This window comes from Colias philodice, chromosome 21, assembly GCF_061535455.1.
Source record: "Colias philodice isolate Cphi_HAF_F1 chromosome 21, ilColPhil1 Martin Lab GWU primary, whole genome shotgun sequence".
NCBI classification, from domain to species: domain Eukaryota; kingdom Metazoa; phylum Arthropoda; class Insecta; order Lepidoptera; family Pieridae; genus Colias; species Colias philodice.
In genome coordinates, this window is record NC_143106.1 from 2490818 (window position 1) to 2518442 (window position 27625).

At 35.3% G+C, this 27625-nt stretch overlaps 1 protein-coding gene and 1 long non-coding RNA gene across 2 annotated transcripts in view; one reads left to right on the forward strand and one right to left on the reverse strand.

Annotated features, from left to right (window-relative positions):
- The window catches only part of LOC149478710 (uncharacterized), a 124260-nt gene that overhangs the window by 87330 nt on the left and 9305 nt on the right, over positions 1 to 27625 (forward strand). The window lies entirely within an intron of this gene.
- Positions 1442 to 27386, reverse strand: psidin (phagocyte signaling impaired). Its single transcript, XM_089709039.1, has 12 exons — positions 27210 to 27386; positions 26894 to 27118; positions 26178 to 26371; positions 25219 to 25911; positions 24792 to 25002; positions 21934 to 22056; positions 21392 to 21561; positions 16731 to 16918; positions 6217 to 6347; positions 5562 to 5732; positions 4563 to 4777; positions 1442 to 2081 (listed from the first exon to the last, which is right to left on the reverse strand). The coding sequence occupies exons 1-12, from the start codon at positions 27274 to 27276 to the stop codon at positions 1725 to 1727; spliced, it is 2745 nt and encodes a 914-aa protein (XP_089565165.1). The 5' UTR covers positions 27277 to 27386; the 3' UTR covers positions 1442 to 1724.

The following is a 27625-nucleotide window of genomic DNA, read 5'->3' on the forward strand; positions in this document are numbered from 1 at the left end:
TTTTAATTACTTACGTTATTTATTACTATTTAAAGGGCCAAAGTAATCAGAATTCTAGTTAACTAGTTCACAGCTTTTGTTAACATTCATAATATAATCAATGTAAATAGAAAAAATTGTAGTTTTAATATTGTATATAATATACATATAAAAAAATGTTCAGCGTCGCGGGCGCCGCGCGTCGTAAGCCCCATACCTATTGACCGTACGTGCATCCATTACTGCCACACTATATTGAACTTTATCACATGAGGAATACAGGTCAATTCCGTAAACGTTGTGGTACCGTCCTTGATCCGGAAAATGATTATTTTGAATAATTTTGTCAGTTGTAATGTAAGCATTAATAACAGCAACTTTATTTTTCATGCATGATTTACTTCATTTGATATCTTAATCCTTCAAGCGCCGTGATCTAGACAAATATATAAAATCATTGTTCCTAGCTACCGGCGTCCCATGCGACGCGCGAAGGCTTAATCATATTATTATAAAGTATTATTAAAATAATGTGTAATTAATAATATTGCGATTCTAAAGTAAATACTCCCTTACATAGACAATATAACAAAACAAATAATTTACACAAGACAAAAATTGTTAGAAAGAAAGTTAATAATATTGTATTCGACTGTACTCAATGTAATGTATGTAGAAGTTTACAATCAAATTTAATGGTTTTCTAGGTCAAAAGTCAAGCAAAAATTGGACTGATATTGGGCACTATTTCAAGCACAATTTTTTGAGACGTAAATTGTTCCTATAGCTCGTTCGATATTCGCGCACTGAGGTGAGTATGCTGGGCATAGAACCTACGCCCAGCATACTCACTGAACGAAGCCTGTAACTCCGAAGTTATTCGAGCACTGTTTTTTCTTTTTGGGCACCGTTTGGCACTATTTGGGAACTATTTTTTGAAGTATGAATTATGTTTGAAGCGTATACAGATTCTCCGGACGGAGGTGAGTATGCTGGGCGAAACCTTCGTCCAGCATACTCATCGAACTATGGCTATAGCTTCGCAAGTACAAGAGCACTATTTTTTTCCTTTGGGCACTATTTAGCACTATTTCAGAACAGTTTTTTGACATTCATGAAATATCAGGATTCCATGGTGAGTTGTGGTGAGTATGCTGGACGAAGGGACACTTGAGTTCAAAAGCATCGATCCGATTTTTATACTCTGCTATACTGATTTTTATCTTATCATAAAAGACAGTATTAATTTGTAACTTGGTTAGTTCTCCAAATACCTATTTTTTTACACAGTGTTTCACAAATTTAGCAGATGTTCCGCTATACTTGTATACGTAGTATATTATTATTAGTCTGTGTCTATACCTAAAAATATCAAATTAACATCTGTAATCTGTATTACACATGAAATAATATATTTTAGATTATATGAATGTTTAGTGGTTGGTTAGGGAATAAAAATGCATTTTGAGGTTCCAGTTTTATTAAATTGTATAAGTACACCTATGAATATCATATTCTATTTATAAATTTACATAAATAAGTTTCCATTAAAACGAAATGCAAACATCAATATTAATGACTCGTTGATAACATATTGTTAAAGCGTATGTAGTCGTCTCGCTCGCACACGCTACCACGGGTAGGAACTGAGCGAGATGCAAAATAACCTTTATGACACTAGCCCAAACGGAGTATTGACGAGATATGTATTATGAAAATAACATTATGCACAACATGTAAGGCCACTATTGCAAACTCTTTAGGTATTTCGATTTTTTCTTTAAAATATTTTTCACGTCCGTGAGAACGTCATCCATGCCAGTGTTTAATTTTTGTTCGACGGGGCTCTGATATTTGTTGGTTATGTTTAGTTTGGCAAATTCGTCTTCTAGCGAAGTGTCGTAGTTGAATTTGGGCCAATTCTCGAAGATGTCTTCAAGTTGGGCGATCGTTTGCTGGACTTGATCGTTGAGCTGGTTCAGTACTTCGATAGTTTTAATTTGTTCCGGCGACTGACTAGTTTTCTTCTTACTTTTCTTCGCGTTGGCGGGCGCAATGAACTCGTTGCATACGCCCAATAGAAACGTGATGACGCCTATGAACTGTAACGATAGCAGATTTGAGTAAACAAATATAATAAGTTCACATATTTCATTTATAAGCTGGTAACTTGCACGTTCATAATACATTGATGTGTAAAAACAAACATGCAAAAATAAGATGCAAATACAAATGTGATAATGATAAATTCGCGAATAATAATTAAATATAATTATGGTTTAAAAAGTAAATTCAATGTGAAAAAATAATGGATGATATCAGTTGTAATTAGCATGGCAGATAAAGTAAATTTCATCTAATAAATAGCGTTATGTTGGCAGCAATGATTTTGAGTGTTGCCACATTTCTTATTATAAACTACCACAATGTAAACACCTAATACATACATATACTTAGGTGTTTTTTTATAATGTATTGCTGCCAATATGACGCCATTCTATGTAGGTACTATTCGATAAAACATACCCTATAATATATTATATTAATAATAATAATTATGGTAATATTTTGATATGCGTGCATTGGTAATATTTCGCTTATATGTTATAAATAGATAGTGTGTAAATACGCTAATAATTACGCTATAAGAGTATGTATGTTTAGTTCCAACAAAAAACCATAGTTAGTTTACAGAGTTAAAATAATAACAATTCTAATTATGTTTATTTAGTGTATTAAAAGTAGTAGTAGTAATAATTAGTGATCGTAGCATAGCAGGTACATATGTAGACTTTAATTTTGTATAATTTATTATATACGTTACATAATATATTTATAAATATACAACAGAATATATTATTACAGTATAGATGTCTACGAATGTATTTGTTACTGTAAAAACCCGATAACTACTGTAAATCCTTATCAATGAACGGACTTTTACAATAACATTATATATTCTAGAACAAATTTATTTGTATTAATTGTATAAATTAGAGAGTAACAGTTAATTTTATAGATAAATCGAATATATAAAATAAAAAAGAAACTGTTGCAATACTAGACAACATAATTAATAATCATACAACTTATATTGAAACTTGTCCAGGTAGAAATATAAATCGATGTATGAGTAATTATAAATAAATAAATAAATTGTATACAAATTCTTTTTATACACAACATCAAGAAGCATCATAAATTTGCATCAAGCATATAACCAATAGAGAGGAAATGTGAGACATATGTTTTAGGGTTCCTCAAAAGGAAAAAAAAATCACTTTTTTATCCGTCTGTCTGTCTGTCTGTCTATTTGTCTGTTAAAACAGGCAATTTTCCTCAGGAGCGCGTGGAGATATCAAGCTGAAATTTATATTGAATACTCAAGTCTACGGTCTCTTTAAGATGTATAAAAATCAAATTTATAGGCCAACACAATCAAAAGATACAGCTGTTTATGCTGCAAGTTTTCGCAAATTTCGACATTCGCAAGGGATTCAAAAATTCAAAACCTACTTCCCGTGAAAACGAAGTCTTGGAATATGGTTAAAAGCAAGGTCTTATGGCACAGATAAAGGAAAAATTGCTAAAACATAATCAAAAATAGGTTTGTTCGGAGCCCTCGGTGCGCGAGTACGACTCGCACTTGGCCGGTTTTTATTTTGGGAATAATCTAAGACATCAAACGGATCTATTGATGGTTCTATACTGTTACGTTGCCATGGACAAATGTCAATAATTATAATTACTGAAAAGTGTGTTGACAAGTTTATTTCTCTCAATTGGTTATTGCTTGTTGGAAAGTTTTCATCATTCAAGGAGAAAGGACAGATAATTCGCAACAAATCAGCGCACTTATATCTAACATAAACGACAACACGACATCCACAGGGTGATACAAAAATAATAAAAAAAGACGAGTTGCACTGGGGGAGTGCCGGCAGAAGTGAAAACTTGATTATTTACGTTGAGCATGTTTGATATTTTGGAATGGTATCCGTCTTACGCTTTTTCGATCAGGTCACGTGTCCTGACGCGAGTTTAAGATTTTATACTCATTACAAAAAAAGTGCTCAACGCCGCTAAAGAAGTTTTCACTTCAAAAACCTTCAAAAAACAAAAAATAAATCTCAACAGGGTTCAGGGGTACACATAAGTGAAAATGTGAATTGGAACTTGCTTGCACTGTCCTGTCTTACATGTCTTGCACATGTGGACAGTTAAAATGGCGTCTCTTCTTTTTCCTCCACGACGAGATGGCGCACAAACATCCAATCGATCATCTCTTCCAGATAGCGTTCGAACATATATAAAAGAGATGATGGACCGAAAATGTGGGCGCACGACGGCCTCCCGCTCCGAACATAATCATGTAAATGTCATTGATCTCATTGTACAACAAAAAAATAATGTGGTGTGAATGCATGTCAGTGTAAATGTCGTGAAAAACACACACAATAAAATCTTATAAATATAAATTACGCACACATCATACAAATCTTATTAGTTAAAAATTCGCTGGCGCAATAGTCATGCTGTAAAGTCTTAGACCTATGTATGTGTATATATCTTATATATCTTACTTCTAGATAGTTGGAATAGAACTCGAGCGCGTCTCTGTTCCGCCAGAGGTTAGGGCGCGCGTACACCGCGAGGTGTTCCCGCGAGGCGGCCAGCGCTCGGCGCGCGCGTTCTGCCGCGGTGTGTGCCCGCTCGTGTGACCCGGCGCACACTTCACACACCACGCACAGTGTGCTCGTGTACAACTCCCGGTATGGAACCGGCGACGTCACGAACGCTGTGTGGACGATATAGTTATAACTCTGTGTTGTTATGAATTTTTATAGTGTAGTGTAGTGCTCATTTTTTATTGATTGTCCAACATGTACTACATATAATGTTTGTGTATTTTTTATGCTAATTCATCGATGTACAGCTGATAATGAGCCTTAATAAATTAACTGTAATTTATGATACAGAGTAATGTCTTGTGGTTTCATTATGATTCATAATGCTGAAATTGAACAAGCAATATGTTGGCTCATTGTAATAAATTCACATAACACCGTCAAGGACTTTAAATTTTAATGTCCGATTAATCCTGTCGCTGTAAAAAAACAGGACAGTGAAATTTCAAATAAAAAATAATTCAAATAAATAATTACGCTCATAAACATGAGTGAAATATATGTGTAATATAAAGTAGTCAGTACTTATTAACAATAATTTAATCTGTTAAGTTATCAATCACATGAGAAATTAATACTATCAACTACATTTTGATTATTGCTGTTAAAAAAAAGACAGGTTGCACTCCGGGAGTGCCGGCAGAAGTGAAAACTTGATTATTAACGTTGAGCATGTTTGATATCCATCCGTCTTACGCTTTTTCGATCAGGTCACGTGTCCTGACGCGAGTTTAAGATTTTACACCCATTACAGAAAAAGTGCTCAACGCCGCTAAAGAAGTTTTCACTTCAAAAAATTCACGCTAAAAATGTATCTTTAAATTTCATTCAGCAACATTCTATCAACCATATTTGCGATAGCACCAATGTAGAACTATACCAAATGGAACCCACCTATAATCCTCGAGGGTAAGGGCGCGCACACACTGAGCGGGTCACACGCGCCGTACACGCCGCGGCACGTGTCGAGCGCTTCACCGAACGCCGCGATACAAACGCGCAGTTCTTCAAACTGAGCGCTCTTTTCTTCCATGCTGCGGTTGTCCGCGCACTCTATGCATAGTGCTGTAACAATGGAGATGGTTATACTTTGATATTTGTGAATAAGAATAATTAATATAATCCTGAATATAACGTTTGTTTATTTTGCGATCATTATAGTTGTAGGACAATTTGCTAAACGGCATATTCTTCAATTAGAGACGAGGTTTATAAGTGTTTTAAAGCGCGCATTCTAATAAAAAAAGATCATTATGCGTAAAATAATAAATAAAAAAACTTTGGATGAGGGAAAGAAAATTAAATTTGTATCAAATTAGAGTAACTCGATCGAATGAAAAACAAAACAAAGGTAATAAGTTGAAGTGTTGAAAAGGACTCTATGAATAATCCTTTCCATATAAAAAAGCTCACCTATTGCAGACAGAATTGAAATTTTGAAAATGACTATTATAAACAATATTACCGATCTATTCCATAAGTTAGTCAGCTTTGTAAGTGTACCTATGCAATGTGTATTCTCCAAATAAATAAGTTAATATAAACCCACCTATAGCAGACAGCAGCCCATCCTTGAGCCTCAGATACGCGACGTCCCGCTCGAACGAGCGCGCCTTCCTCTGCTCCCGCTCCGCTTCCTCGCCGCACCAGCTCACTATCGCGTTCAGGTCGCGGTTGTCACTGCGCAAAGATAATTCTTCTAGAATATTCTATTTTTTTTTAAGATATTGCATAGCTTCTATCGCGGGCCTTGAGCGCGGGGACCGAATCCAGAAACTCCGTAACGAAAAAACCTCACGCTCCCCACTCCAACGGGCTCGGAGGTGTGGCTTGAAGGCATGCTATGCAATAGCTTTACCGCGGCAGTCCCCGAGTGCCAGTTTTGTATTAAGGCGCTACCCGGCAATTTCGACTATGTTCAACCTCTATAAAGTCTGGTACAACATAAAGCACAATACCGAAAAAAATATATAAAATAGGATGGTCTTTGATCTTTAATTGCTCGCGAGGAATTTTTTCCAAAGTTAATAATCAATCGCAAGTATCGCAAAGAGTATCGCAAATACTCTATAAACTTCGTAACCTGCTGACTTAGAGCTCTGAAAATTTTATGTTTAATAAATTATCAGTTACACAACAGTCCCTGACGAGGATATTTTGTTTCACTGATTAGTATCTTTTTAAATACAAAATGCGAGGAAAAAAGAAGGTGCAGCGGGAGAGGTTTGAGATCCGTCAAGTATGGTAAAGGTTATTAGCGCATGTAAAAGCCTTAAGATGTATAGAACTATTTACAAATCTGGAACTATTTGTTGGATAAAACAAGAACAAAGTTCCTTATCGAAAGGGGGCTAGTTTTTGCTATATGCAGTTGTAAGCTGTGCGGCTTGCGCGTGTCTGTCTGTCTGTCACATAGAAAGCAAGGCAGTTATTTTAGTAACTTCGTTCTATCCGGGTGTCCCTTGACACCTTTCAAGTTTTTTTTCTTTGAATGGCCCCTTTTAATCGCAATATTAAGGTACTTATAAATATTTTAAAATACATCTTTTATACTCGAAAAAGCTGTCCTTTGTACATAGCTTTCGTTTTCTTTTCTTATATGTATTAACAAAAAAAATGTCCGTCGTTTATTTTCAATAACGTGCAAAAACTTCAATAAAGTAACGTTTTAATATCTTTTTTTCAAAATTCTAATGATTCGGTGAATATTTAAAGCGTGTATGTGTTGTCGATATCAATATCAATCCAAAATAAAAAACTGATGAATCAGACCGCATTTTTTTTATAATGTCGAATTTTGCGAGAATTTGCAGCATAAACGGCCAAATATTTTTATTGAATTGGCTATAAGTTAAGACACACGCACAGAAAAACAGCGAAGTCTCAAAAATAGGGATCCTTATACCTTATTTTCACCTAGACATATAAGTAATAAGACATAAAAATGTTTTAGAAGTGCAGAAGCATATGGCCACAAAAAACTTTGGTTAACTACCTGATACCTCCTACCTTTGACATTATATTTTATTTCAGATTTTTCGCGCTAACTGTGCATGCGTAAGTAGAGAGATGAAAAGATCAGTGGCAGAATAATAGTTGATCTATTTTAGATAAAGCATTGACTCATGATTACCCACATAATCATATGTATTTCCTTAGATTACAAAATAAAAGACAGATGGAGCGTTGCCGAACTAAACCGAATAATTTATCGTCATTTCCATAAAGCTATGTGTGCTGTCATTTCGCCGTTGCACTGTACGTACACGGTGCTTCTGTGTGCGTGTTATGTTACCAGATAATGAAAAATTTCCCAAATTTTTGCCCGACTACGGAAGAAAGAGGGTTATGTTTTTCGAGTGTAGGTATGTATGTATAATATTTCTTTGACACGCCCTGCAGTATAAACTGTTGGATCGATTTTGAGTTGTGACTTGTGAGGTGTCATTGCAATCATCTGAATTATGAAGGTAGCTGTGGTGGTAGTGACGTAGGCTACATAAATTACCTATTAGCAGTCATGTTTTAATTTTTATTTTAATATAAATTCGGGTTTTTGATATTATTTTATAATATTGTAAAAATTATTTTATCACCTATCTAGTATCTACTAAAGTTATACATGGACAAAATAATTTTATTCAATTTTTATTAAATAAATTACATTAAATTTATTAAATAAATTACATTAAATTTATTAAATAAATTACATTAAAAAAAGTTTATATTTTTCAAAACATATGAATGCGAATAGCGGTAGTTTTTAGTCGAGAATGCGGGACATTTTATTTTCATCATATCCATCATGTGTTCACATGAATTAAATCGCAAGCGAAAACGACGCTTTTTATAAAAGTAACAAAAAAATGTATAATGCTTTTTAAAATAATCTAATAATGACCATGAACTTTTATTGCACTATACAAATAATCACATTCACGATCGAAAAATCCAACAGCACTACCCCGAATATCTTTTAACCATTTTACCCCTAAAAATGGCAAATTCATTTTCAAAATACTGGCAGCATACGTTGAAGTTTTGAATTCCTTCGTATTTGTAAAATTATTATTTGTATACAAAATTAAATAAGCCAAATAATCTACAGAAAATCTGTAAAACGATGTTTTATCTTTTTGTTTGTTTTCGGTAACAAGTTTTACAGCGTTTTAATATCACAAGACAGCATTTTTTTACTAAAATATCAAACCCCTTTTGACGTATTGCATGACACTAGAATCGCTATAGCACTAGCGGAGGAACGTATTCGTTTTTGATTTCGTATTTTCTTTGACAAGGGCGATGAATGATTGACATGCTCCATCTGTATTTTATTTTGTAATCTAAGTGTATTTCATTATTCAAGTATTGCCAATAATTTTATTTTCAGTAAAGCTTTGAACAATTTTGATAGATGTGAAATTTGTACATTTGGAATAAATGAAAAGCGTATTGCCATTTGTCTCGGCCACCTTGTACCACTACTCTATCCATATTACCTGTATGATTTGTAAATTTAAAATTTCAAAATACAATATGGCGGATATACAAGAAAGAAACGTTATAATTCAACAAAATTTGAAAATCGAATTTAAAATACCCGTCTATATTATTTAGGTGGATCTCTATTACGCCCGCGCGTTAGTGACTATCGATTCGGACTTTGCGCATGTGCAGTTGCACTATGCAACATGGCGGATGCATTTACAGAGAGAAAGAAAGTCTGTAAAATTTTAACAGGGAAAAAAACATTAACATTTTGATATTTTTTCTCATGGCATCACATCATCATCATTAAAAAATGTATGAACGGTGTTTTCATAAACTGTTCATGAGAGAATACATATGCTTGAATTTTACAACACGCATAATACGCAAGTATTTTTTTTCGCCTCTAGCGTTTAATTTTATTCTTTAAATTTATTTAAAATGATTATATTATACGTGTGTTTGTACCATAAAAATCATTTCATTCCTGCGAATAGCGTTTACACATTCGTGCAAATAGCGAGTCAAATTAATAAATTATAACGAAATTGCATATTTTACCGCATTATACCGCGTTTACAGAATCGTGTTCGTTATTCGCCTCTTTATTCGCGCGAATGTGTAACTGCGGCATAGCATTAATTCCTTTATCCAATAAGAATTTGCGCAGACTGATCGCGTTTGTTGAGACCACTTGACACATTTTTGTAGCCACTGCGCGCCAGTGTACGCGCGAGGGGCGACCACGCTCGTTGTATAAGTGTTTCAAATCAAGTTAATTTATAAATAAATTGTGTATTGTACCGAAAAATGTATTTATTTTTGAGGCATAATGTTAATGTTGCACTATAGGTACATACGAATATACGTTTTCAATAAAAGTGTATTCCGTTACAGATGTGGAATTGTTGAACATCTAAAACGTTTGAGTTACACGTTATTATCGATTGCAAAATGCAATATGGCGGACAAAGCTGCGCAGTAAAGTTGCGTATTAGAATATATTCGTGTACGTGACGTTAGATACACTTGCGCATAATATTGCGCATGTGAAGCCAAGATGGCGGCTATACCTACGCAGTGGAAGTAATAACTAATAAGTGCGCTAGATATTATTAATTTATCAATATTGCAATGGAGACATATATTACTGGGCCTGCGCGTTCTTGTTTATCTATTGCATTGGCTTGCAGCCTGCTATATGACAGGATACAGGTGTGGCCATGTTTACTCCGAAACGAAAACTAATTTTATACCGATGAAATTTGAAAAGGATCGGATTTGCAAAGGAAGGATTAACTGAAGTCAAAATTGCTAAATTTTCTAGAAAAAAAATCAATATTCAAATAATTATTTCAAGAATCTATCAACTCCATAAAATAAAGATTTAACAGTTTAATGACTATTTTGAAAATATTTAATAACACTTACATGGAAATATCCAAGAGACACTGATTTCACATTATTGTCACTTCACATCATCACGTAATGTCTACTAATTCTGAATATCTGATCTTTGCAGATACACAATTGCAATACAATGCCATTATAAATTTATTTATTGTAAAACAATGCACTCTACCTAAAACTCATTCGAAACGACTAAATTTGAAACTAAATCAGGCCTGCGCATTTCAAATTATCAAAAACCGAATTAAAATGAAAAGGCTCAACAAAATTTTAGATTTAAGTGCTTAAAGGACATCTAAAGCCCATGACGTTTGAATGACTGACTGCTCAACAGGTGAATGCACTAGATATTACAACACGCTTGCGCGCTTTCTTCCATCGATTCGAAACCCTGCACATGTGCAGTTGCATCCATAAATTCAAAATGGCGGACACCGTGGGCGTATTAGGACAAAACATAATGCCCAATTGGAATCTTTTGTATATTGTTTTTGACATCGAAAACGATCGAGACTACGTGTCAATGAATATTTTATCCCGAAACTAGCATTTTTCTGTGCGTACCTAAAGTTACTAGTAGAGAATAACAAATTTTAAAAATAAATTTAAAAGGAAAAAGTTATTCTTAATATGTAATCATAAAAAATTATAACGTTACGTTTTTGAAAAGAAATAGATAATCAATATTGCAATTTGCAATACAAAATATTACACCAAAAAAAACGTCTTGGAGAAAATGAACATGAGTCTCCTTAGCCATGTATAAATTCAGCATTATGGCGACAGTCACGGCAGTCTTGTGGTGACCTCGCAAAGTGTAACATGTTTAGCTTAGAGATTGCAAATTAAAAACGAATAATCATTTTTAATGTATTCAAAGTGTTCATTATCAAAACGTGTAAATCTAACTTGAATAAAATAATAAGGACACGCGATAATTCACAATATTCGTTGCATTGTATGCGTTTCGAATTTAAAAGGTTATCACGCAATATCTGCCTACATCTTATGGAGACTGTAATCGATCGCAAATTCTGCACATGTGCAGTTGCATTGTGGTTCTAACAGACGGACATGCGCAGTGGTGTATGCCCGGGAAATCCAATTATTTAAAATTCAATATGATTTAACATTCAATATTGAAAGAAAGAAAAGAAAAAAAGAAAATCCGTTTACAAATGCTTTATTGAAACTGTCTCAATTCCGAATTTTACAATATGGGCGGAGACAAATTTCAGAAACCCGAGAAATTTGATGAACTGGTTTAAAGACAAAGGAAACAAAGGGGCGGGAAAATCGAAAGTGTAAAAAAATTAATATTGCGTATTATTAACAAAGCTTCGTTCGCCATTTTCATCGCTGACAGCATGTAATAATAGAAATAGCCACAAAGGACAAAGAAAATGTGTTTGGAGCTGACAGTTGGCCTCTGCGCCTGCGCTCAGGTTATTATCGATCGAAAATTTTTCAAAATGGCGGATATTTTTAATGGATTTTTTTCATCACTTTAGGATTATAAATTTAGGAAATAGCGATCGATTGCAGTTTTGCATAACTGTAGTAGTTCAACAACAAGACGATGTATTATATTATATTCCATTTAAAGCGTTTGAAACGTCATTGTATTTTTAAATTCGATAAAAAATACGATAGCAAGCCCATATCCAACTAGCAAGCATCACTATTGCGTCCGGATAAAAGATTTCAAACTAATATAATGAAACAAAAGAATTATCGAATTAGATGGAGATAATATATATATTAAATTTTTTTGAATCATCATAAAGGGCTTCAAAACTCACTGATAGAAATGAAACTATCAAAAACTAGTTATAAAGGGATTGAAATCACCTATGGTTGCTTAATAAATTAAAATCATTTATCAAATATCAACTCAACTTAAGACTGGTCCCAATTTAAACCACTAAAGCACTTGATTCACAAACTATAGTCACTATAGTCACAACACTAAAGTTCAAAATGGTCCAACCCGGGTGACCACTATTACATGTCCATCAATATTCATGGGTCGCGATAAACTGGCTGTAAATCAAGTCTGCATGTACTTATCTAGCATTGCAATCGATGCCGAGCTTTGCTCATGTGCAGTTGCAAAGGACGAAATTAAAATGGCGGACGTGCATGCGCAGTAGACGCAAAGGACATGAATTTTATGAAAATTATATTTCATACTTAAGGCAAAAAATAACAGATAATTGTTTGCTATTTATAGACTTTGCTAAGATAAAAGATATAGATATATGGCATTATTCAATTGTTGTATAAACAACAACTGCGTATTGCGTAATAATTGTCACTTCAGCCTCTTACAAAATGGCCGCCGACAAAGGGAACGCACACAAAATGGCGGACATAAAGTACAACGAGTTGAAATTGAATAAATATGTGTTATAACCGTGTAAGGGGTACCGTTACAAACCAAATATCATTGTAGTCCTTTTCTTTGTAATCCGAACACGGCATGTGAATAGTTATTATTATTATAACGTTAACATTTTACCCTTTAACATTTTATGAACAACAAGAAATATAACATCGTAATAACATTTTGGACATAACTTTTAAATTAGTAACTGCTATGTTACTACATATGATAGATGATACCATATATGATATACAGGGTGTCCCAAAAAGTATGGATGAACTGAAGCCAGGAGGTAGAGGACCTAGAGGGCTATCCAAATCACCCTCATGTATGTTATGCGATTTTTCGTAGTTTCGGAGTTATGATTCTTTTTTCAATTTTTCACTTATCGCCGAGTACGATGAGATTTTGACTCATGGTGACGTCAATTATTGCGGTAGATGCTTGATTTTTTTTTGTGTGCTAAGCTGAAAGATAGGCCAATTCAGTATGGTAACATTTACTGTCGTAAGATCTTTGAATGGAATAAAAAAAAGAATTAAATGCCAAGAAAGATAAAATCACCCAGTAAGTTCACAACTTCAAGGGCCCGTAAAAAAGTAAAATCACATAAAAAAAGTTTTCCGTTTGGCTTTTAAAAACTTGCTCTATCCATCAGGTAGCTACCCTAAAAATTTAATTTTATTATTCAGAAGGCTTCAATCGAAAAATTGAAATCTAAATGTGGTAAGTGCAAAAATTTAATTAACATGATGATTAATAAAAACAAATTAAAACCATTTACAAGGTGTTTAATTACCAGAAATTTTTAAAATAACCCCGCTGTTGGTCAATGCAAGTGCGACATCACCGTAAAAAGTGGTATTTTAAAATGTCTGAATGCCCTTTTATCATTTTTAATGGTTTCTTTTGCTACTATGAATTTCGGGGTTATTTCGTCCAAATTGTGGCTTTCTCTCGTTTTTGTAGTATTCCCTCGGAAAAAAATCAATGGGATTTATGTCTGGGGACCGTGTAGGCCAGGCTAAAGAGCAAAGATACCCTGAAAGATGGATTGGTCGTTGCAGCCTGCGCATGCGTCGGTGACACCTGCCTTAAAGCCTGGCCTACACGGTCCCCAGACATAAATCCCATTGATTTTTTTCCGAGGGAATACTACAAAAACGAGAGAAAGCCACAATTTGGACGAAATAACCCCGAAATTCATGGTAGCAAAAGAAACCATTAAAAATGATAAAAGGGCATTCAGACATTTTAAAATACCACTTTTTACGGTGATGTCGCACTTGCATTGACCAACAGCGGGGTTATTTTAAAAAATTCTGGTAATTAAACACCTTGCTATTGGTTTTAATTTGTTTTTATTAATCATCATGTTAATTAAATTTTTGCACTTACCACATTTAGATTTCAATTTTTCGATTGAAGCCTTCTGAATAATAAAATTAAATTTTTAGGGTAGCTACCTGATGGATAGAGCAAGTTTTTAAAAGCCAAACGGAAAACTTTTTTTATGTGATTTTATTTTTTTACGGGCCTTTGAAGTTGTGAACTTACTGGGTGATTTTATCTTTCTTGGCATTTTATTCTTTTTTTTATTCCATTCAAAGATCTTACGTCAGTAAATGTTACCATACTGAATTGGCCTATCTTTCAGCTTAGCACACAAAAAAAAAATCAAGCATCTACCGAAATAATTGACGTCACCATGAGTCAAAATCTCATCGTACTCGGCGATAAGTGAAAAATTGAAAAAAGAGTCATAACTCCGAAACTACGAAAAATCGCATAACATACATGGGGGTGATTCGGATAGCCCTCTAGGTCCTCTACCTCCTGGCTTCAGTTCATCCATACTTTTTGGGACACCCTGTATAATCATGCAAAGGCTGGTATCAAACGAACGATCGATGAAACTTCGAAAACTGTCTCTAAGTCATGTCCATATTTTATTAAACTAAAAATTGAAAACTTTGCACAGATTCAGTAATGGCTTCGCTACAGCACATAAAAATAAATTCGCAAAAATCTATGACTAATAAATTTAATCAAACTTTTCTACGAAAAGGAGGGTAGTTTTTGAAAATTCTAAATGCCTTCCGCAACCATATTTGGTTTTAAGTTTTTCTTTTACAGTTTAAATTAAAAAAATAAACAAATTTTAAAGATCCATACGCATAGTTTTAAGAACGAGAAACCATAAGATTTACCGAAAAATAATGTAAAGAAGAAAAATAATAAATCTTTATTTAAAGAACAATGAAAAATTCGAAACCTCCCTAGAACTCGACTAACTAGAGATATTTTCTCTAAAAATTATAAATTTACTCACCATATAATGTGAGATGCTCAATTATTTCACTAAAACCTATAACGAATTAAACAAACACACACGAAAACCGAATTAAACGCGATAGCAAAAGCAAGACACTGCCATTGTTGGCCCAGACCGGACGACCAACATGACATGTCCATCAATATTAATGTACCGACGGAAACTGACTACAAATCACGTCCGCTATTTAATTATTGAGATGGCAATGGAAAACTTTGCACATATGGAGTTATGGAGCAGTACAGTACATGAAATATGGGCGGCACATGCGCAAATGATTGATATCAGAGCCCCGGGGATTCGAAGGACAAATTCGAAAAGTCTAGAATATTGTACCTGTATCGCATATTACGCCTGCGTCCAAACATTTATCGATCATCTATTCATAACGGACATGGGCGTAGGTCGAGATAAAATGGTACTGGCTAAGAAATTTTCCTTATTGGAATACATATTTTCACGAGATAAAATATTGTGTTACTAATTTTAGACCTACAAATATCAATGTAATTTTCTGTTTCTGTTGACTTTTACTTAAATAAGCTTTATGTTTTACTTCGTTTTTTTTATATCATGGCGGGTATCTGAGCTGGTGGTTCGCGTGATGTCGCCAATAAGACGTTGCTCATCTTTTAAGGATAAGGAAATGAATTGGGGTGGGAATAAAGAAATGGGTCGGGGGTGTAGAACATAACATTAATATTTATAAATATAAATATCTCTACATGAAGTGCTTCATCGCTATATCTATATAATACAGTAGAACTCCAATTATCCGAACTCCGACTATCCGAATCGCCGATTATCCGAATCACAAAAAATTGTCCAAAAAAAGTCAAAGTGCGCTATTATTCTTCCCCCCGCGAAGCCAGTGTTTGCGCGTCAAGTCTTGACTTGACTTTTTGTGCCTATACTGACTTGAGATGTTTAAATAACAATGATTTTTATTTCTAAACTTGTACATAAGTAGGTACATTTTATTTATATATTTAAAACATGTGAAAATTTCATGTTTCTTTCATTTAATTCAATAAAAATATAGTGCAATATCATAACGTAGCTTTTATTCTCTCCAATTGCAAATTTAAAAAAAAATCCGATTATCCGAATATTTGATTATCCGAATGGGTCCCGGTCCCCATTAATTCGGATAATTGGAGTTCTACTGTATAGCATATACCCATGTAGTTAATATATAAACTACCTTCTTTATACGCTTTAGCGCCCCTTAATCCCCCTTATCATGTTAAAACCTCAGAAATACTATTATTATAAGCACATTTGAAGCACTTCAGCGCTGTCCCTATAACACCGTATAACACAGAGATTATAGTAAAATGTCCACTTGAAGCGCTACAGTGCTAACCCTGTCCCCCGATTCTCTATGAAGAATATATTCGCATCCAAAAGCGCTTCAGCCCTCTCCCCTAGCTAGTATACTCACGTCGGCGCGTGCGGCAAGCGGTGCAGCGGCTGCAGCGGCTGCGGGCCCGCCAACAGCGCGAGCAGCGCGCGGTCCCGCCCGCACGCCGCGCACCACGCGCACGCCTCAATCCGCGCGCCCCACTCCCACACTTCGGCGACCTTCTCGAATGTTCCGAACTTGTACGCGTATGTCACTTGCTCCACGCTCTGTGGGTTGAGATCAGTCTTTAAAAAAAATTCGAACAAAAATTTATGGCTGGGTCTTTGCTGTTCTTTATAAGTGAGAGTATCAGGTCAAAATATGTGATAAAACGCTTCCTTACATGTATTCGCAATGCAGATATAGTTTATTACGCCAAGATACATCATATGTTTGTTTATAAGCAGTCTAGTTCCGTCTAGTATAGAGATAATTAAATAAATTCAGTAAAGGTGTTAAAGCATAGACGTACGTTACTCGCTATTCCTTACCGCCCCTAATATTATAAATTCAGTTCAGTCTGTTTGTCACGATTGCAAAGCTAAGCCCATCACCATGATCATGAAATGAACATGCATAATTGAAGAAACAGGATCAAACATATGCTACTTAAAAAAAATTGACATCTAAAGAGTAGAAATAGGGGATAGCGTTTTTGACCGTGGGCGAAGGGAATAATTAAATACGAGAAACAACAACAATTTATTTTACATCTGAAAAGATGGCTCTTTCTGTAAACACCGTCTCTAAAATCAATATTAAAAACTCAGTACATTGCAAATGCGACTCAAATCAACGAATTTAATTCGAATCATAACAGAAATATTATATTGTATACAGGTATCGTAGAGATCAAACGTCTCGACAGAATAAACAAAAAATCAATATCTATCCCCCGGGCAACAACACGACATCACATCTTATATAGCTATATAAATCCCGTCCCCTCAATCGCAATTTGATCGTGCCTAATTTATTAGCTGCTTGCAGCGGACATGCAATTAGTACCTACCTACAAAAGTGTAGACGATGTACAGGTATAGCACACACTCATTGATACTCCCTAATATTGGAATCCCTATAAGGAAAAATGAAAAGGGCGATGGGAGAATGGAAAACGATAACGTAAATTGTATAGCCTCTGTCAAATAACTATAAAGATAGTCATTTGATTGAAAAAAATATATTATCTATACTAATATTATAAAGCTGAAGAGTTTGTTTGTTTGAACGCGCTTATCTCAGGAACTACCGGTCCGATTTGAAAAATTACAATAGTGTTCGATAGCCCATTTATCTACCTATAATATATCATCACGCTAAGACCTATAGGAGCGGAGCAATGCGGGTAAAACCGCGGGGCACAGCTAGTATCTACATTTATAATTGAAAGTGCTTCGATGTCATTTTTCCATTATGGTGTCGAGAGCCACATGGCAAATCACACTTTATTATTTTGTAACTTTCAATTTATGCTTTTAGCAATTTTCCTTAACCTGTGCTATAAAACGTTACTTTTTACAAAATTTCAAGACTGTGCTCACGGGAAGTACCCTGTAGGTTTTGATTCCGTGATAAACGGCTGTGTTTTTAGATTGCGTAGGCTTTTAAGTTTAATTTACCGTAGACTTGAGCTTACAGTATAAATTTCAGTTCAGCTTCATACATCCGTGTGTTCCTGAGAAAAGGGTGTTGACAGACAGACGGACGGACAACAACGTGATCGTTCCGTTTTTTCCTTTTGAGGTTCGGAACGATAAAAAAGAATCAAACCAACAAGCCTACAAAAAAATATCGGTAGTCGAATCGAGAACCTCCTCCTTTTTTGAAGTCGATTAAAAAATATTAAATAAATTGAACTTATCGTTGAAAATACTAATTTTACGGTGACCTTTAATTATATTATTATTGAAAGAAAGTAAACCTATGTGGACTATTATCGCACTGCCAAAAAATAATATGCAATATAATATTATTTCAATTCAACAAATATTTTTAAACACGAAGACGAAGGGCGTAGGCAATTATTTCTGCGTAGCAACCAAATGAGGTCGTAGAGAGGCGTAAGGTTCTTCCTCAAATAGCCAAAGCCAAATAAATCAATACTTTATCCAGTTGTTTTCAACCTTTTTTTATCGCAGTAAGTAAAAGTAGTTTGAATGTCCAATATAGTACATTTCAAGAGGTTACCTATACTTAAGCCATAACGAGTCCCGAAAACCAAAAACTACACTTATTACCGGTTTTTAGGATAATTAATTATTTTAATCTATTTAAAGGTCCGTAATCGTTGTTTTATTTTGTTTTTAAAATACTCACCAATGATTTTATTCATTACAATAACTGTCAATCTTATATCATTTTCAATTAAATATATTTTTTTATATTTTAATAGCGTTTAATTCACATTTAATTATAATGTAATAAAAATAATAAATAACCGCGCGACTCGACTGCTCAACCAGTCGACAGAATCGGTACTAAATTTTTGTATGCCCTTTGATACGATACAGTTATGAAAATAATTGACAAGACCATACATAAGTATATCAACCCACCTGATTTCCGTTTTACGGAAGGAATCAGGAACGTACATTTTTGAAAATAAATAATCAAGAATATTTCTATCATATGTTGCCGAAACACCTGTTGATTATAATAATTGAATAGTGCGCGGTGCGGTGGGCATTTAGATAGATCCGTTTTATCAATAAAATAGCCTCTGTTAGACCCCCTACATTTTAAATTTATATATTTTTTTTGTTACTCCACTTAACCAAAAAAAAAGAATAAGAAAACATAATTATTACCAGTAAATAGAAATTAAAATTTGAAACGTCTATTATCATTTATCAAGGGCCAAGACATTTATTTGAGTAAGGATAACTCGATGTAAATGTAACATATACGATGCGTCTAATATATGTTTCGCTTACGTTATTGAAGTGAAAACTTCTTTAGCGGCGTTGGGTATAAAATCTTAAACTCGCGTCAGGACACGTGGCCTGATCGAAAAAGCGTAAGACGGATGTTTTTTTTTTTAGCCCTTATATTCCATGCGTAAGACGGATACCATTCCAAAATATCAAACATGCTGAACGTTAATAATCAAGTTTTCACTTCTGCCGGCACTCCCGGAGTGCAACCCGTCTTTTTTTTAAATAGCTTATTGTTCGACTTGTTATAATGTTTAAAAGCTAAAAATTTTCACTGTTCGTCTGCTCAGCATCAACATTTTAAAAGTAGGTACGTAGTTAGTAATATACTAGTATAGTAGTAGGCTTGTTATTTGTATATTCAGTGGTCCTTCGAGCTGGATTCAAGTGACAAGACTGACAAAGGCTCGTTGGCGTTGATTTAAGATAAATTAAATGATCATTTCATTAAAAAAACGTTCGCAATTTCATAATGCCTTATTTATCAAACATCTATGTGTGTAAAAAAAGGTAAGATTAATAAGGCACATCTTTGACACATAATCCATACTAATATTATAAATGCGAAAGTAACTCTGTCTGTCTGTCTGTTACTCAATCACGCCTTAACTACGGAACCAATTTGCATGAAATTTGGTATGGAGATATTTTGATACCCGAGAAAGGACATAGGATACCTTTTATTGCGAAATATGTACCACGGGCGAAGCCGGGGCGGACCTCTAGTATCATATAATTTTGCACTGAAAAAAACAATTGTTAGGAAGGAAAATAGGATGGATGCGGTTTTTAATTTTCCTTGTCTGTCTTTTGGTTGGTGCACACAAGTCATAACATGTATATTATTATGATGTTTTTCTTACCTTTTGGACAAACTTATGTTAGTCTCTTCGATATGGTGACTTATAAATGGAACTAAAATTGTTTAACTCAACGACTAGCTAAATAGTAAAATTGCTTCAAGTCGTCGTCGTCGTTCGTCCCTGAAAATCAGTGACGTAGAAACTTTCTTTGTAGCTTACGCTGATGACCATTTTGGCACCAAAATAATTATGTGTTCATGTTGACTGGTTAACTGTAGCTTTTTTATTGGTGTATGTCCATTGTTCATGTTTGTAACAAGAGCTTTGTTCACAATCATTTAACTTGCATCAGAGTCGTTTTTCTATTTAAATTTCCATCGCTTTTCTTTTTTCTTCGTCTCGACATAATAAAATTCATTCAAATATTTTTGCGAGTGTGAGTGTGATTGCGACTATGTATGTTTGTGTACAGGTGAAACGTTTCACTTGCGATGCAGAGAAATGTGTCGGTGTATAGGTTTGTACGTGTTTGCGTGCGTAGACGCGTGTGCATATGTGCGTATACTCACTCACACATTCATACGTACCAGCACTGCACAAGAACCTAGTAGAATTGGTGTATGTGGAAGAAACAGCTCGGGGGCGAGCCGCGCCGCGTGTAACCAGCCTAAGGGCGTATGCAGAAAGAAAGCTGGAAACTTATAAGCGCTTACCGGCGCTTGACAGCGCAGGAAAATATATGAACACGCGCCGATAAGCGTTGAACGGCGTTGTCAAGTTCCGACAAGCTTCTACACGAGCTGGTCAGCGCTGGGCGCTGCCATATAAATTTTGTCTTGGTCTGTTTCAACTTGCTTCCTTCGTATAGAACGAACCAGCGCTATCAAGCGCCGGTAAGCGCTTATAAGTTTCCAGCTTTCTATCTGAAAACGGCCTAACGACACCAGCTGTGTGTACTCACGTCCTTGGCGTGGTGCTTGTGGAAGGCGCACGTGTCGGCGAGCAGCCGCAGCGCGCGCGCCGGCGCCAGCGCGGGGGCGAGCCGCGCCGCGTGTAACCAGCCTAACGACACCAGCTGTATGTGCTTCACTTCTAGCTTGTTATATATGGTATCCGCTGCTAATGCGTTACCTGGTACAAACGGAAGCAAATAGAAGTAATCTGAAAGTGGATCCGAGTATTTTGGTCCGTTGTTTATGCATTTTGAATCAATACCTACAATGTTATAATAGTTTTTATGGAATAACTGTAGATCATTTATATAGGGTTGCTGGTGAATTACATTTGAAACGAAAAGAGATAACGCGGCTCTCGATACGCCCATCATTAAGAAAAAAAAATTTAGAAAATCTTTGATGCGACGCTAAACACCTGCTTTTTAAATAAGGCAAGTAAGTGTAAAACTAGATGTAACATACTTTTAAAATAATACGCCAAAATACCACTAAATAATCCTATTTCTAGAAATTTAGATAAACAAAAATTATAAAATTAAACTCTTACCTAATATATGGTATAAGGATATAAGCAACAATTTAGCATGGAAGTTGGCCGGAGAGTGGTGAAGCACTAATTCCAAGAGATTTAACGCTTCTATTATGGGAGCTGGATTCTCTTGTTCAACGGCTGAAACAAAATAACAAACTGTAAACACTGTGAAATATAAATCATATATGTTTTGCTATAGTCTAATGGTAAATACAGTAGCTAAAGAATAAATTAGAAGTAAGTAAGAATTGACATGGTGTACTTTTGCTCTTAGCATATAACAGTTGTTATCAGATCATTCTAGACTTTTTCGTAACGAAGGGAGTCAGCCATCTTTACACCTCTGTGGAATCGAGTCTGGATGGTTCATCCGATCATACACCGGTTATTCTTACCTTGAGTACTTCTGTCATTCACGTCGAGCAGACAGATGCCTTGTATAATCATAAAACTGACTGGCAAGGGTTTCGTAGCTTCTTGGAGGAAAACATTAAACTTAACATTTCCATGAAGACCCCAGAAGATGTTGACAACGCTTGTGAGTCCTTTACAAATCTGATCCAGGTCTCTTCATGGAAAAACTCACCTTGCATAACATATCCCCCATTGACGGCATCCCAATCTACAGTCATCAAGACAAAACTCTTAGAGAAAAGGCGATTACGACGTATCTGGCAGCAATCTCACCATCCAACCGATAAGACTGCCTTTAATAAATCTGCAAAACAATTAAAGCAGCTTTTACTAGATTCTGCAAACTCCAGCTTTCGCAATACTATAGAAAGAATGTCACCGCAAGGAAAGGGAGATGCTTCGCTCTGGAAAGCTATTAAAACCAATAAAAGGCCACAAGAACATCTGCATCCCATCAAGTCCTCAAATTCATGGGCGCGAACCGACGCTGAAAAAGCAGAAGCATTTGCAAATCATCTAGAGAATGTTTTCAAGCCGAATGATGGTAGCGACGAACCTGATGTGATCGACATACTCAGTCAGGATCTTCAGCTCTGCTTACCACTTAAACCCGCATCACCAAAAGAAATCGCTCGCGAAATAAGAAGACTGAATTCCAACAAGGCTCCTGGTTTTGATTTGATCACTCCAAAACATTTAAAAAACTTACCTCGCAAGTGCATAACATTTCTAGCTTCCCTATTCAATGCGATTCTCAGATTGTCGTATTTTCCGAAGATATGGAAAATTTCGGAAATCATCATGATCCACAAACCTGGAAAATCTCCCCATGAGGCTGCTTCGTACCGTCCCATTAGCCTGACACCGGTTCTCTCGAAACTATGGGAGAAGATATTCGTAGTACGCTTGATGGAGCATATGGACAACTGTGATCTTGTTCCTAGTCATCAATTTGGATTTCGAAAGCAGCACTCCACCATAGAGCAGATGCACCGGGTCCACCAAGAGATCAGACGCTGCTTTGAAATGAACCAATATTGCTCGGCGGCTTTTCTGGATGTCCAACAAGCGTTCGACAGAGTGTGGCACAAGGGCTTACTATGCAAAGTGAAAGATAAACTACCTCACTCTCTTTTTCTTATCATCGAGTCCTACCTCGAAGGGAGACTCTTTCGAGTGAAACAGAGAGATGATAGATCCTCACTTCGCCAAATACATGCCGGCGTTCCACAAGGCTCTGTTCTCGGCCCTGTTCTTTACAACTTATTTACTGCTGACTTACCAGTAGCTAGTGACGTAACCGTTGCAACTTATGCTGATGATGTAGCCTACCTTGCTAGAGATGATATTCCAATAGCGGCAAGTAATAAGCTTCAACGATTACTGGATGCTACCTGCGAATGGATGAGGAAGTGGCGCATCCGTGCAAGTGCTCAGAAGTCACACCATATTACATTCACCTTAAGGAGAGGCAACTGCCCCCCAGTCAAATTTGGTGATGATGTGCTGACGGATAGCGAACATGTTAAATACTTGGGCTTCAACCTAGACCGAAGACTCACCTGGGCCACCCACATCAAAAAGAAACGAGACGAAATAAATTTTAAGTTTCGCAACCTGTATTGGCTTATGGGAAGAAACTCTGTCCTGTCTGTGGATAATAAGCTGTTAATCTACAACACCGTTTTAAAACCTATCTGGACCTATGGTGTCCCATTGTGGGGAACTGCCAGTAAAAGTAACATTATGTGCATTCAACGTATCCAGAATCACATACTGCGTACCATCACAAGCGCCCCCTGGTTTACCAGAAATGTGGAGATCCATGAATATCTGAATGTACCGACCGTTCAAGCTGAAATTGACAAATTTAAAAATAGATATGCCGACCGCCTGTCGCGTCACCCCAACCCCCTTGCCCATGAACTCGTAAAACCTTCCCCTATGACCAAAAGGCTGAAAAGGAAGGATGTTTTCTAGAAGACAGACGAGACGCTGGTCTCGTCGTCTACATAACCTCGCGCAGGCAACACATCTGCTTATAGTCTTGCGACTGATTGCAGATTAAACGGGAAAAAAAAAAAAAAAAAAAAAAAAAAAAATCAGATCATTCATCATCATCATCAATAAATTTGCTCAAATAATATATTTTAATTGTTATCAAATAAAATATATAAATCGTCAAAATGATTTTATTTATCCTTTTTAAAAGTATAAATTTCATTCTGTATACTTTGTAGTAGAATTACTGGATTTGCACACAACGCCATCTAGTTCGAAATAGGAAAAGCTTCTACAAATGAGATGTATCAACCGAAAATGTATATTATAAACCTTGAATTTTTTATTATCCTACATTTATTGAATGAGATTCTAGAAATATTTTATTATTATACTAAAGTAGAAGAGAGAGAGAGTTTAAAATAACGAATTATATTACAGTAGCTGAATTTTCTTACCAGCATAGAAATAATGATGCGCAGCTAACGTCCCATACGTATCGGCAGCACAGAATTCAGTCAGAGTGGCCGTAACAAGCCCCTTTTCTAAGCACCGCAAGTAATGACGTCTTAATAGGTTCGCTATATTTATATTTTCTTCTGGTGTACCACTTGCCGCTGTCAGCCTCCATGCAGAGAGGCAAGACACGTGGCGTTGGATGTCATTTATCTATAAGTATATGATAGAGCGTAAAATTTTGATATCTTTAAGTGTAATGCAAGTACAAGTTTGAAGTGATCTAGTTATTAAGAAATCTTGAAAACAATATAAAAGAAGAATATTTTATGATTTTAAAATTCTTATTTAGTTGCTGTGTAATTTAGCTACATAAATTTCATTGATTTTGATTTTAAAACATGCATGTAATAATAAATATTTACTTACATTATCAGGTTCACTATTCTCATCATATCCTAAACAAGTCAAAAAGTCTCGGCTATGTTCCTCTCTCTCTTTCTGGGGTAACATGGACAGATACGGTTTTAGATCAGGCACAGCACACGTTTTATTAGCAAATACTCTTAAATATTGAAGACATAACGCTACCCCGCTGCCCAGTAACGACGTAGGGTCACCACCCTGCGCCAAACGTTTCCACAATTCTAACCTAGCTAAATAGGGTCCCCGTAGCATTCGACCAGACGACATACTTTCTACTATCGAACAAATAAATTCGTGACACTTCTCCGGAGTGTCGTCGACGGAGTTTTCACTCTCCGCACTCTGTTTTTTCATTAATTGGAAGACAGAATCGAAATATGGCATATAAAAGTCCCACCGATCTTGGTTGTCCCACAATAAGTCTTTGCAGAGTAAATTTAATCTTCTCCATTCTCCTATCTTCTTAAAGTAAGGAATACAAGCTTGAGACATTGAACCAGGCACTAGTTGAGAGTAGAGAGGGCTCTCAATGAACTTTAGAATATCTCCCCATTTCTCTTGCAGTTCTAGAATCATAATATACAAACGGGCCTCCTGTTCTGCTTCCATTTTGTTCTCAGTTATAAAGTTTTCTATCATTCGTTGAGCAAGGGCCAGAAGAATATTTCTTTTTGTACTATCATCGGCTGTCTTTGCCTGTAAAAGATTTATTATTTTAAAATTAGGATAAGGAGGTAAGCAAACAAATTAAAATCCACTGCAACTATGCATTTTTTATATAACTTTCATTTCAATATAAAGATTATGTGCAAAAACTATATATAATATGTTGACCTTCACTGGCATCTCATATAGCCTTAATGTAAAATTACTTAATAAATTACTTTATTAACTTAATTAAACAAGTATTATACAAAACATATTTATGTTATCTAATTTATTAAGTTACTAATAAAACAAACCTGCAAAACAATGCTCATAACAGCCCAAAAATAGTATGGGTTCTTTGGAGCAAACTTATACAAAGCCATAGCAGTCCTCTGCTGCGACCTGTGGTCTCCGATTCGAACATAAGACATGAACAGGTGGGAGAACAGCTCCTCATTCGTTGGATCCACCTTCACTGCTGCTTCGTAGATCTCACATACCTTGGGTACTATATGAAGAACCAGATTGTCAATGGAGTAAATAAATATATATTACTGTATTAAAGAACCAGATATAAAAATAAATATTACTGTATTTTTTATTTTTGTTTTTGATTGTATGTGAATAGTGAATTTATAAGTATCTTATAGCATTTTTTATGCTCCCTTTTTAAGCTGTATATAGTATTATGTATGCAGCTGTATACATGCTCTATGTAGCTGTATATAAGACTTTAAAAGTAAATTAAAATTTTAGAAACAAACATAAATATATTTCGGAACCATCCAATGAAAAGAATAATGGTCATAATCATACTCTCTTCATAAATCTAATATTATTCTTAAACATCATAACAATGATATAACAAGTGAGTTATCTTTATAACATCAATATTACATATTATTTGATAATTGAGATTATAAAAGTAAAGTATGTATGTAAAAATGTAATACCTACCAACGTTAATGTGTGTAAATATGGCTTATTTTCAGAATTATCAGACTCCAGGTAAATCAAGAATATAACTTACATTGGTGTGACTCCCTATAAGATATAGTCATCGCTTGTAATGTAGTATCGTCACTAGGTTTCTCTTCAACCAGAGCGTCAAGAACTGCATGGCATTCGGAAGCCTTTCCTAACCTTAATAGAGCAAGTGCCTTCAAAGCTCTAGCCGCCTGCAGCGTAGGGCTCTTCTTGAGCACTTTTTCCGCTTCTTGCAATGCTTTTTTATTATTTCCATTGTCCAACCAATCTAAAATCGAAAAACACAAACTGAATTATTGTTGCCGGGGTACCTACGGGTGAAGTATACAAATGCATAGGAGGTTATTTTTGTTCATTACCGTAAATCGGCCGCAATCTACGTTCCACAATTCCACCGTCATGTATGCGCTGAGGCCGTACAGCCATTTTTCATTTATAAAAGTCTTTTTTTTGATTAATAAATACTAGTCTAGGTCGAATACTTTAATTTTTTGTGGCACGTTTGTTTTGAGATTGTCTACGGTACCTAAATGACTGATGACATTGACGTTTTCCGACTGGTTGCCATATAAAGTTAGACAGACAATATTCATGACTCATAGATACATAAAAAAAGACGAAATGTCTCAGGATGTCTCCGTGAGATTGTAAAATTCACGTAAAATTCGTAGTTTCACAGCACACAGGGTAGATTATAAGTTATAATATTACTCGCGACTCACGAGATTGCAATCCGTCGAACAATATCGAAGAAAGATCTTATTTTTGAAATTTT

What these genes read in the sequence shown, in the direction of transcription:
- psidin (XM_089709039.1), bottom strand. Translation starts at nt 27,276, where the DNA reads ATGGCTGTACGGCCTCAGCGCATACATGACGGTGGAATTGTGGAACGT. An exon ending in CTTACCCTCGAGGATTATAG is followed by an intron (nt 4,778 to 5,561) that starts GTGGGTTCCATT and finishes TCGTCCACACAG; the next exon opens with CGTTCGTGACGTCGCCGGTT. An exon ending in TCTATTCCAACTATCTAGAA is followed by an intron (nt 2,082 to 4,562) that starts GTAAGATATATA and finishes CTATCGTTACAG; the next exon opens with TTCATAGGCGTCATCACGTT.